Raw genomic sequence first — 10874 nt, forward strand, 5'->3', positions numbered from 1 at the left:
GAATGTGTAATACCAAAGCTTTCCCGGGTAGGTGTAAATAGCAAACAAAGGTCAAAATAATAACAAATTTTACCATCATATCTTGGCTTGATGTTTCTGTGTTGTCAGAGCGATACTTGATATTTTCGTGATATTTTATCAAGGGATCAAGACATTATACAATATCTGTTCAACATCAAAATTAGTTATAATATCTTATTTCGTTATTGATGAGCTATTTCAAATAATTTGACCCAGTAGTATTATCTTCAAATAAAATACCATTGAATAAACTGCATCAGAATCAGATAAGAGAAATACTTAAGATATTACTCTATTCTAAATGCTAGAATATAAAATAATTAACAAATTCATCTTCTATAAATATTTTGTTCTTGGTTTGATATTACAATGACAGAAGTTTTTATTTTGTTGCTATTTTCTCATGCAGGCTTTGTTATGATTTTTGATATTTTAACTCTTATTTCAAACTAAATAATGTTAATTTCTACCATTGAGATGTTTGATTTTAATGACAGAATTTGTTATTGGTTTGCAAATCACTTCTACCCGGGTTCCTATTTCCATCTCATCTCTTCATCTCATAACTTTGAACATGAACAATAGGGTAACAGAGGTATGTTGGCCCACTTTGAGATTGATTTTATTTTGGCCCACTTTGTAAAAATATCCACCAAATGCAGTAATATCTTCGAAAAACCCTTCCGCAATAGGTAATTTAATGTGATTAGCTTCAAATTGATGCAACATGGGGTACTTAACATCGATTAAATCCATACAGTTTGTTAGGTGGGCCAAAATATATGAAGTGGTCAAAATACCTCTGTTATCCTATCTTTCAATGTACATGAACCAAACTGTCAAATGATTTAAAATGTTTATTTAAGTTTCTGTCGCACTTTTCCATTGAAAAAATGATTTTAAATCCTTCAGCGATCGTTTTTTCCATTTCAAATAAACTCAATTTTCAATTTTGGAAACGTTTTCGTCTCAAGTTTTACAGTTCATCATGTTTCTGAATATTTACTAATCGATTCGTCTCAAAACATGATCACTATTTCACACAATTACACCACTATTGAATGTTAGATGACTTCATAAATAGTAATGTTCACTTGCCACTTTGTTTTCATCTCCTTTAGTATCGCAAGGTTGCCAAGTTTTCTCATAATGTTATACAACAGATTTTATTTTTCTTACTTTAAATTGTCATCAAATATTTGGTATACGTGACATTAGTTTAATTATATTATTGATATTTCTATTTCAATAAAACTGTTTCGGCTTCGAATATTACTAGAAAGTGCGTGTTAAATACTAAAGAAAGTAGCACTGGTTTTATTCCGATCTGTGTATCATCGACTGTGCATCTGATATTTTCATATTTTTAAAATGGCCAATCCAGATTAACCTTACGGTAAAATTTTGAAAAGTCCATTTAGATGAAATTAGGAACATTTAAGAAGTGCTTTTAAGTGTTTTTTTTTAATATAAGTTTAATTTCCCAGAAATGTGAATCGATTTTCAACGTTTGGCAAGGCAGAAATATGAGATAATTATAGTGATTTTAGTGGCTAAATCAGGTTTTTGAGGTAACATCCTTACAAATGTGATGAAATAGGGAGCCGTTACCCCATAGGTAACAAATGCGTGTGTAAACTACTCGAAAAGTGCAAGATAAAAATTCCGATGTAAAATTTCAATTTGTTTCGACAGGAACGGACAATTTTGACGTGAACATTTTAAAATGTCACATAAACAAATGAGAGTTTCTCTTTGTATGATTGCCCTTTTGTTAACAACTGATTATTTCTCAAATTTACTTACTCCAATATTCGGGTTGAATGACACCCAAAATTTTCATTTCGCTATTGGATAGGTAATAGACATAATGGATAATGGAGAGAAAGTAAGCAAATAGAATCTGTCATTTGCTTATGGGCCATTTTGAAATGATCACATCAAATTGAATGGCTAATGCACCGCTCTTACGAGAGATGCCATTTATACAGAATTATCTGTATTTTACAGATTTTTACATACGCATACAGAATACAGATTTGATACAGATTTCCTAAATTTAATACGAATCTCCCAAGAAGCAAAATTAAAACTTTTTCGTATGAGCAATCTATTAGTATTTGATTGCAGTGACGAGAAGCAAAGTCTTGGTCTCATTGAATCTACCATTCTACAGCCATGTTGGAATAACATCTTTCAACATCATTGTATTGTTGAAATTTAATTTTATTAGTGAATACTGATAAATACAGATTTTTTATAGAGAGTAATACAGATTTCCTATGAAAATATCTGGCATCTCTGGCTCTTACTGATTTTTGCTCGAAATAAAACCCAATCCAGTTTCGACCCCAACTGCTGTCAAATATATAGATTTGACAGTAATTGGGGTTGGAGCCAGTGCTGTCAACTGTTTTTTCCAAAAATCTGTATTTGGCGGAAAAATCTATCTGTACAATATCTTTCTCGAAAAATCAAACATCGATTGAGTGCGGAAACTGATTTTGCGACCAAAAAAAAAAAGATCACTCGACCTGGTTTACCCCTATGGAATCCAACACAAAAACTGAAAATCGGTATTTATCTGTATGAGATTTTGAGAGAGCATATCTGTATTCCTGTATCGAGTCCAAAAATCGGTATAAATACCGAGAAATCGGTAAAGTTGGCAGCGCTGGTTGGAGCTGGGTTAATTTTGGCTTCAAGCAAAATCGACACTTTCATGGTTGGGGTTCAAACAAAGACAGACTGTTGCCCCGGTTACACTTATGCTGGTCGCCAGCCTACTGAGGCAGGTAGACTATGGAACCAGCACACTACCAGCATAATGTAAACACTTACCAGCAGCTGGTTGTTGCCAGCATGGAAATGTCTGATGGATCTGAATTCAAAATGGCGACGAAATGAAAATATTCTACTTCTTGTGCGTATTTCATGATTTTTCTCAATTTAAAGCATTCGCTCGCGTAAAGTGAGTTAATATTAAAATTAGGAAAGACGATTTTTCAGAACATGTTTATCAATTTCCACATGTAAGGAAATTGATTTCCACATGTATGGGAATTGACTTAAATATCTAAAGAAAAGAGTTTACATAATATAGGGGAGACTGGGACTAAATCGGACACTTTTGGAAAATTTAAAAAAACATCCATTAGAATCCATCCGGTTTTAAGCGTTGTGTAGATTCAGACTTCAGTTACAATTCCCAAGTCGTGCAGAACTGACCAATGTAAAATTCAATAATTCTGGAACCGCGGGGCTAAACTGGACTCGTTATGAGCAAAACCAGGCTATAAAGCTTTACACAAACATAAGAAAGGAATACAATGGAGTGCCAAATCTCGAGATACCTATATTTTAACCCTTCGTGAGACTGACGTCCCAACCTCCAGCAAACTGACGTCTGTCTGTCACATGAAAGCGCGTTTAACATGTCCACCCCTGGATCGAAATGTTTGCAGATTTATAAGATATTTCAGCTACCCGGTCTAGCCCCGGTCTTACCTAATAATTTCTTGAGTTTCGTGAGGGGGAGGGTGTACTGAAGTTTTCTAAAATGTTTGGTATGAGCGAGCATTAGGGTGAAATTCAGTGCCAAAATAAGACTACATGAATTGAACGAATCATCGCACGAAGCATATCTTGCAAAACCGCTCACTAGTAAAACTGGTACTAATGATTATAAACCATGAGTTCCACTATACGGGGCCGGGTGTCAATTAAAAAAATCGAGACTAGCCTTTTTCTGCCATAATTTTTAACATAATAATATAATTTAACTACCAATAGATTCAGAATGGATTTAACTTAAACACGTACTGTGTACAAGTGTCGTTTTATGATTTCAATAGTACACTATTGAAAAATCGGTTTGAATCGGCTTATTAAGTTTTCACGAGCCAATCACAACATGCCATAATGATGTCATCCTCTTGATTTCTCTAACCAGGGATTTCGGAAGAAAGACAAGATTCTTTTCTTAGCACATGTCATCCCTGTTTTTTAGCACATGTCAATCCCACAATATTTTAATTGATATATTCAAATAGAACTGAGTAAACGGGTATTTCATAGCCATAGAATTTGAAAATCTTGTGAAATCTGCAAAATCTGGCAAAAGATCTGGTGTGTTAGAGCGTTTGTCGAAATGAGAAAAATCTGGCATATGCCAGCAGAGATGGCATTTCACCAGAGTTATACACGCTAGAGTCAGATTTTTGCCACACCGAGGATGAAAAAAACGAAGCACCGCACAAAGAGGAAAGCGCACTTCTTCTCAGTGTCGAATAGACAGCATTTGAGTGTGTGCTTGTGGTTAAAGCAGCTGGCGCGAGTGAAACACATTCTCTTCGCATGAATCGCTCACACGCGCTCTCGTCTAAATATACCCAAGTGACCACTGGCGCGTGAGGGTGAGCGAACACTTCTGTGAACTTCAATTGATAGAGAGTAGATCTGGCCTTGCTATGAAAAATTTGCAAGGAAAACCGAAAATTTTACGATAAATTGTTTTATTTTGCTGATTTTGCGTGTCCACGCTTCATCTACGAAAACCATACAGCAGAGTGCTCACCGGCGTGTACACCTCTGTGAAAGTATCTGCATCCACCTCAGCGAATTTATTAGCTAATGCTCTAGCACTTTGGTGCGATTCAGTGGAAGAGGTAAAAGGAAATAAACAAACGCACTCATGATGCGTGCACACTTACACAACAGTGGTGTATAAATGTGAAAGAGAAGAGCTCTCGTTGAAATTGCCAGTGCGAGGGGAGAAATTTTGCTTGCTCTTCGTCACACAGAGGAGATAGACATCTCTGTATGCCAGATATATTGACAATTGAATAAGATTGGCAACTTTGCCTCTATCACAGTCGACGTTTTTGATCGTTGCTTCACACCTAGCATTACATTCAGTAGCTGTTCTGCTTCGGCTGGTATAGAGAAGCTAGTATAGTAACTAAATACTACCATAAATAACGACTCAACGAGTAGGTTCCCAAAAGTGATCGTTCAACATAATTCAAATCCCAAGATAGCTGTAAATTTGGCTCCGGTTTGCCCATTTTTTTTTTTTTTTTTTCAAATTTCTACATATGGACATTTTGGAACGAGTTTGACGAGTAGGTCTTTAAAAATGATGTATCAAATGACTGTTTAACACAAGATGGCTTCCACTTTATCAAGCTTATTACAAATTCTTACAATATTGATAGTTTTAGAACGAGTATGACGAATAGATGTCAAAAAGTGATGTATTAATTTTCAAATCCAAGATGGCGTTTCCGGGGTTGTCAAGTAGGGTTTGAAAATAGATATTTTTGAGTATTTTAAAAACCAAGGTGGTGATTTCCGGCTTGTCAATATTCTTTAAAAATCTCACATTAGGTTTGACCCAAGTATTGGTTGATATTATATACAAACATTTGATATCTCAAGTTAATTACTAAAAATAATCTACATTCCAACAACAAGTGGTAATGGTAGCGATCACGAATAATATTCTGCACAGAATATTTCCAGTGCTTTGTAAAACAATTCTAGTTTAAAAGTTTTTTTGTTTTGGATGCGGTCTTATAATGAATTATTTCTTTTATTTTCTTTACTTTCGTTGTGTGTTATCATATTTGATATTGGATTTTCCATTACTATATGTTTTCTATTTAGCCTTAATTTTAACCCGTATTTGTCATTCGCTGGAGTTGATATCGTGCTATATAAAAGCACCGTTTCATTTTCAGCGAACCAGTGTTATTTGTATTCACGTCAATCCGGTTATGCTTCTGACATTATGCACCCGTTTTCTTTTTTTGACCGACCGTTAATGGTACCGGTTGCTATGCTTGCTGAATTTATCACCTGACCTCCAAGTACTCCTTGACAAATTTGTCGAACTTCTTCGAAACACGCAAGGCTGGACTTGCGACGAAAAACTGTAGACCGGGAAATTCCTGAATTGGCAGTCAAAAAGAAAAACACAAATCGTTTTTTTGCCGATTTCAACTAATTCAAATTTGAATTGAGAAACAGCTTTTTGTGTCCTCATTCAAGATGGTAGAAACATATTATTTGAGGGAATGTACAGAAAAAAATATATAGAATATAGAATAAACCCAGGAAAATAGATTTAGAAATACTTTTAGCTTCTGTAGTCCTTTTAAAAGTAGCATTGTTTTAACAGCTTATTTTTGCAAATAAGTACAAAATATGACCATAAAATTTATGATTTAACGGACTTTCTTTCAATTCCTTGATTACTAAAGTACAAACACCCATTTGCATTTTTTCGATTTACTACTTATGCAGAATGTTCGATTTACATAGTTCTTTTCGCCAATTGTTATCATAGACTCACGGACACGAGATAGAAATTTGTCAAAATACATTTAACTGAACGTTTGACGATAGAATTATGCTGCATTGAAAATTACTGATGAACGATACGTTATTTATACAATCAGCACTTGAAATTGTCATACACTGACATTGACATTCGGTTTCTTCTGCATTGACAAAGAGTCACTTTGCTCGAAACGATAACATAGTAACCATTGCTTTTTCTTTTGCAGATTCTAATGAAAACCATGCCGACATCGATGTTCCGTTTGTTGACCGGCCAGGAGAATCCCGTTTACATCTAAGGCAACAAACATTCCACAAATGCTACTGCATACTATATCAGCTTATGTTTCCTGTCATGTAATAAATTCAAACGTTATTTCACTACTATTATCTACACACACAAGCTACTGAATTATAACAGCAGAACAGCCAAGTCCTACTACTATTACACTGTGAAATGCTACTGAATCGAAGATCGAGTAAAATGTGGATCTGACCGATCTGACAGATAAGGGAAATAAAAACTTATTGGAATTTACTCACGCCTTGGCCTTGCAGTTGTAATTGATAAAATTAAAGAAAAAGAGACACATACAAACACACACACACACACAATGAGCACAAGAGAAGCGTTTCACTGCAATTGATATTAACTAAGTGCATGGCTTTTGTACCGGAACGTGTGGGTGTCAGCGCATCCATTATGAGAACACTACGGAACGTAACGCAACACGCTATAACCAAAGAAAAGTATCGGCGGGAAGCAATGTAAAGAAAAAAAACCCGCGAAATTGAAACAAAAGAAAATAAAAACAAAACAAATGAAATGTAAAATACAATATATTTTTTGACGGTGTTTAACGATAAGCTAAACAAAAAACTAAAAAAGCACGAGGCAATTTGTGGGAGGCTTAAGTCTGTAACATTGACATCGCATAATACTAATGTCAGCAACGTAAAAGTATCAGCATGTAAAAATGCATGTACGTATTCAAAAGCTAACCTCGGGCGTACAACAGTCCGGAAGGTGAGGTTGATGTAGATGAAAAGTCTTCAATTTGACGTGGTCAACATGCTTCTCCGCTATACACTTAAAAAAAACTTTTCTCTATAGTTGACAGGGTCCTGTTATATTTTTCTAAGTGATTTGAATCGCTCCATCCATTTTCGTTCGAACTAACAACAGAAGAAACAACAACAAAATAAACAACAGGGGAAAACATGGCTACGAACATGAATCCGCTGAATGAACAAAAAAATGTAGTCAGTTTTGCATTGTATATTGACTTTACACTGTTACGGATCAGAAAAGCAGAACAAATTGAAGCTTTTTATATATAGGTTATGAGAATATACACAATAATATGTAGATAGGTTTGCTGAATCCCGAAATTGAATAGCCAAAAATGATTGGACCGTCCTTAAGATGTAATCAGGATAACAACAAAAAAAAACTCTGAGAGTCATTTCCAAGTTAGAAGAATTCATACAAAGGAGTCGAGCTAGAATCAAAACGACAGGTTTTATTCCCAAGATTTTCTGTTCGTTTCCAAGGTTACATAAACAACCATATTGTTTTGTAGACATATCAACTGTTTATCGCACTGGTTTTTTTGTTTTGTTCTATACAACAGAGATGGATTTTTCCTCCATGTATTCACATCTTAGTATAATCGTTTTTATGAAACATAAGTTTCGAAACCTGACATAAGTATTGCATCAGTAAATGAAATTTAAAACTAATCTTCTAATTTTCTACTACCCTGAAAAGAATACAAGCTTTGCCTGATAATCAACTAAACCAAACATAGCCACTATTAGTACTTGCACCTGTGTATAACAAATAAAATGCTTATTTTTCTGTTAACGTGCATAAGTGTCAATGTGAGAGTGTCCTTCATTTAACCATCATTGAATGATCTAAATGTCCTTCTCTAAGAGCGTTTTGTTACAAACTTGAACGGAATAGTCGTATTATAGTGTTCCGACAGATTTTTGTGAAAATCCATGCATATAAATATTTTGTAAACAAAGTAGCATTAAAACCCGTGCAGCAGAACAGGAAGGTCGTCCTTCGTTAAGAAAGCATATATATAAATAATAACAAAATAAAAAAAAGAAACCCTTAACCAGAAAATGCACTTTTTATGCGCCACTCACCCGCCCGCCATAGGATCAATGACAGCCAGTAATAATTCCTTAAACAAACTCTAGTCGATAGTAATGCATAGTTTATCAAGTATTTATTCCAGTAACGAGCAAGAAGAAAGTAAACACAAATTGAACTAGTCTGCTAATACGAACAAAAAAAAACATATTTACAATACATTCGAGGCATGTAAAATCAACAACAGAAAGGAAGCGATATTTTCAGTAAGCAAAAAAAATTGTAAACATTTAAAAAACGGCCCAACCAGATTTAACCCTGAACCCTGATGATGAGGGTGAGGAACACGGACAGAACGAGTAAATTCATGTTATCTTCGGTCTACATGGCAGGACAGGATACATTAGAGCGTCACTCAAGCAAGCAACGGTAAGAAGAAAAAAACCAATGCAAAAAAAATGTGCGGAAAAAAACCGGCACCTTAACGTAATAACTGCTAATTGAACTATAACAACTACTACGGAAAATGTATATTTATTCCAAAGCAAAACAAATATATAAAATTTTGTGATGTAAAATTCTCAAACGTGTGTATTATTTGGTATTATCCAATTGTCATGAGTAAAAAATCATGAAATAAATCATTTCATCTGCTCATGAAATCATGACTATAATTTATAATTTTACGATAACTCTTTTTCCAAGAAAATGGTCGCACGACACGACGGATATCACTTAGAACCTTCTGAATCAAATAATCATGTGCGAGTTAGTGTGGTAGATTAATTGAAAGATTAAAAGCAGATATAGTAATACAAACACTACTTAAACTGGGTACCTGATTTTGAGAAATACTTCTTTTTTTATTAGTTTGAAATTATTGATTCATCGAGTGATAACGAATTAACTTCACATATGGTCATGAACGGACTAAGCACGACATCGTCACTCGAAATAAAGGAGTGTAGTTTTAATTACACTTCACTCCGTAACCGAAAGTCGGATCCAGATACAATTCGAAGGCAGCTGATTTCGAACGTGAGACCTTTCGTTTGAATCTAAGTTTGCGAAATTCAGTTTAGGCGTGTTTGATAAGAAGAAAACAGTTTCAGTTTTGGAAATTTTCGATCATTATTTCTTACACTTCGGGAAGCGGGAACTTGAAACTTGGAATCAGTTCATTTGGCAAGCAAACAAATAAAACACTAGTTTTTTTATATATTTAGAAGAATTTTTTCGTTTTTTTTTTGCGCGGTCACTTTAAATAATGGTGTACCATAATTTTAACTATCTTTCATTTGAATCTTAGTTTACGAAATTCGGTTTAGGCGTCTTTGAGACAAAAAAAGTTAGTTCCATTTTAGAGTTATTTATAAATCGCTACAGCCGAAATCGGTTCGTTTGGCTAGCAACTAAATCAAACTATAATTTGAAACAGTGTTGACCCAAATTTAGAAGAATTTTTCCGTATATAGCATCGTCACTCTAAATAACGGTATGAGATTTTAAACACACTTCACCCTGTAATTCCGGAACCGAATGCATTTCAACAGTAGTCTATACAACCATACATTCTTTCATTTGAGCCTAAATTTGTTAAAAAATGATTAGGCATGTCTAAAAAAATGAAATAATGTTTTTGACCACTATTTCCGGTAGTTTTTTTTACTTATCATCCTGTAATTGCGAACCCTCAGCTCGAATCAAGATAAAATAACGGCCTCATAAGGCCTTTCATTTGAATTTAAGTTCGTTAAAATCGATTCAGTTATCTCTGAGAAAATTGAGTGCATATTTAATGCAATTTATCGCATATATCATCATATAATTCTGGAACTGGAAGTCGGATTCGCATAGAATTCAATAGCATTCTATGGGAAAAAAGACCACATATATATTGTACACTCACTGACATTTTGCTATCTCGATGAACTGATTAGAATGATATACGGGTCTCTGTATAAAAGTCAATTATCACAGTGACTAAGTGAATTTCTATCTTAGAAATGCGTTCATAATAACATTTCATTCCATATTTGAAATCATTTGTTATTTCAAGACACAATACCCGAATTTATACTGAAAGGAAGACCAAAGATAAATAATAAAGACATGTACGTGCATATAAATATTTTTAAAAAATGTGGTTCGCTCCCTGTACCTTCTGAAATGACCGCACTCACCGCTTGGTGGAGCATTGCATTGTTATCATTTCAACCGAAGTGTGCCATAAAACTCCAATATATACATATGAGCTACCGAATCGAAAGGGTTCTCACGGTTTGACATTTGCATTATGAATGTATGATGGGAACTCAGATATTTTGTGTCGAGTAGTTAAATTCAGCTAAAACTGCGGCCCATTTCAAAGTTTGACGGATGGAACGTCATTTGGATTTATTTT

At 34.4% G+C, this 10874-nt stretch overlaps 1 protein-coding gene across 1 annotated transcript in view; it reads left to right on the plus strand.

Annotated features, from left to right (window-relative positions):
- The window catches only part of LOC131425693 (uncharacterized), an 88579-nt gene extending 79523 nt beyond the window's left edge, over positions 1 to 9056 (plus strand). The window contains exon 10 of the mRNA XM_058587765.1: positions 6591 to 9056. Within this exon, the coding sequence (XP_058443748.1) occupies positions 6591 to 6662 (72 nt within the window). The 3' untranslated portion in view covers positions 6663 to 9056. The remainder of the gene's footprint in view (positions 1 to 6590) is intronic.
- The last annotated feature ends 1818 nt before the right edge of the window (positions 9057 to 10874 follow it).

The sequence above is a fragment of the Malaya genurostris genome, chromosome 1 (assembly GCF_030247185.1).
Source record: "Malaya genurostris strain Urasoe2022 chromosome 1, Malgen_1.1, whole genome shotgun sequence".
Classification (NCBI taxonomy): domain Eukaryota; kingdom Metazoa; phylum Arthropoda; class Insecta; order Diptera; family Culicidae; genus Malaya; species Malaya genurostris.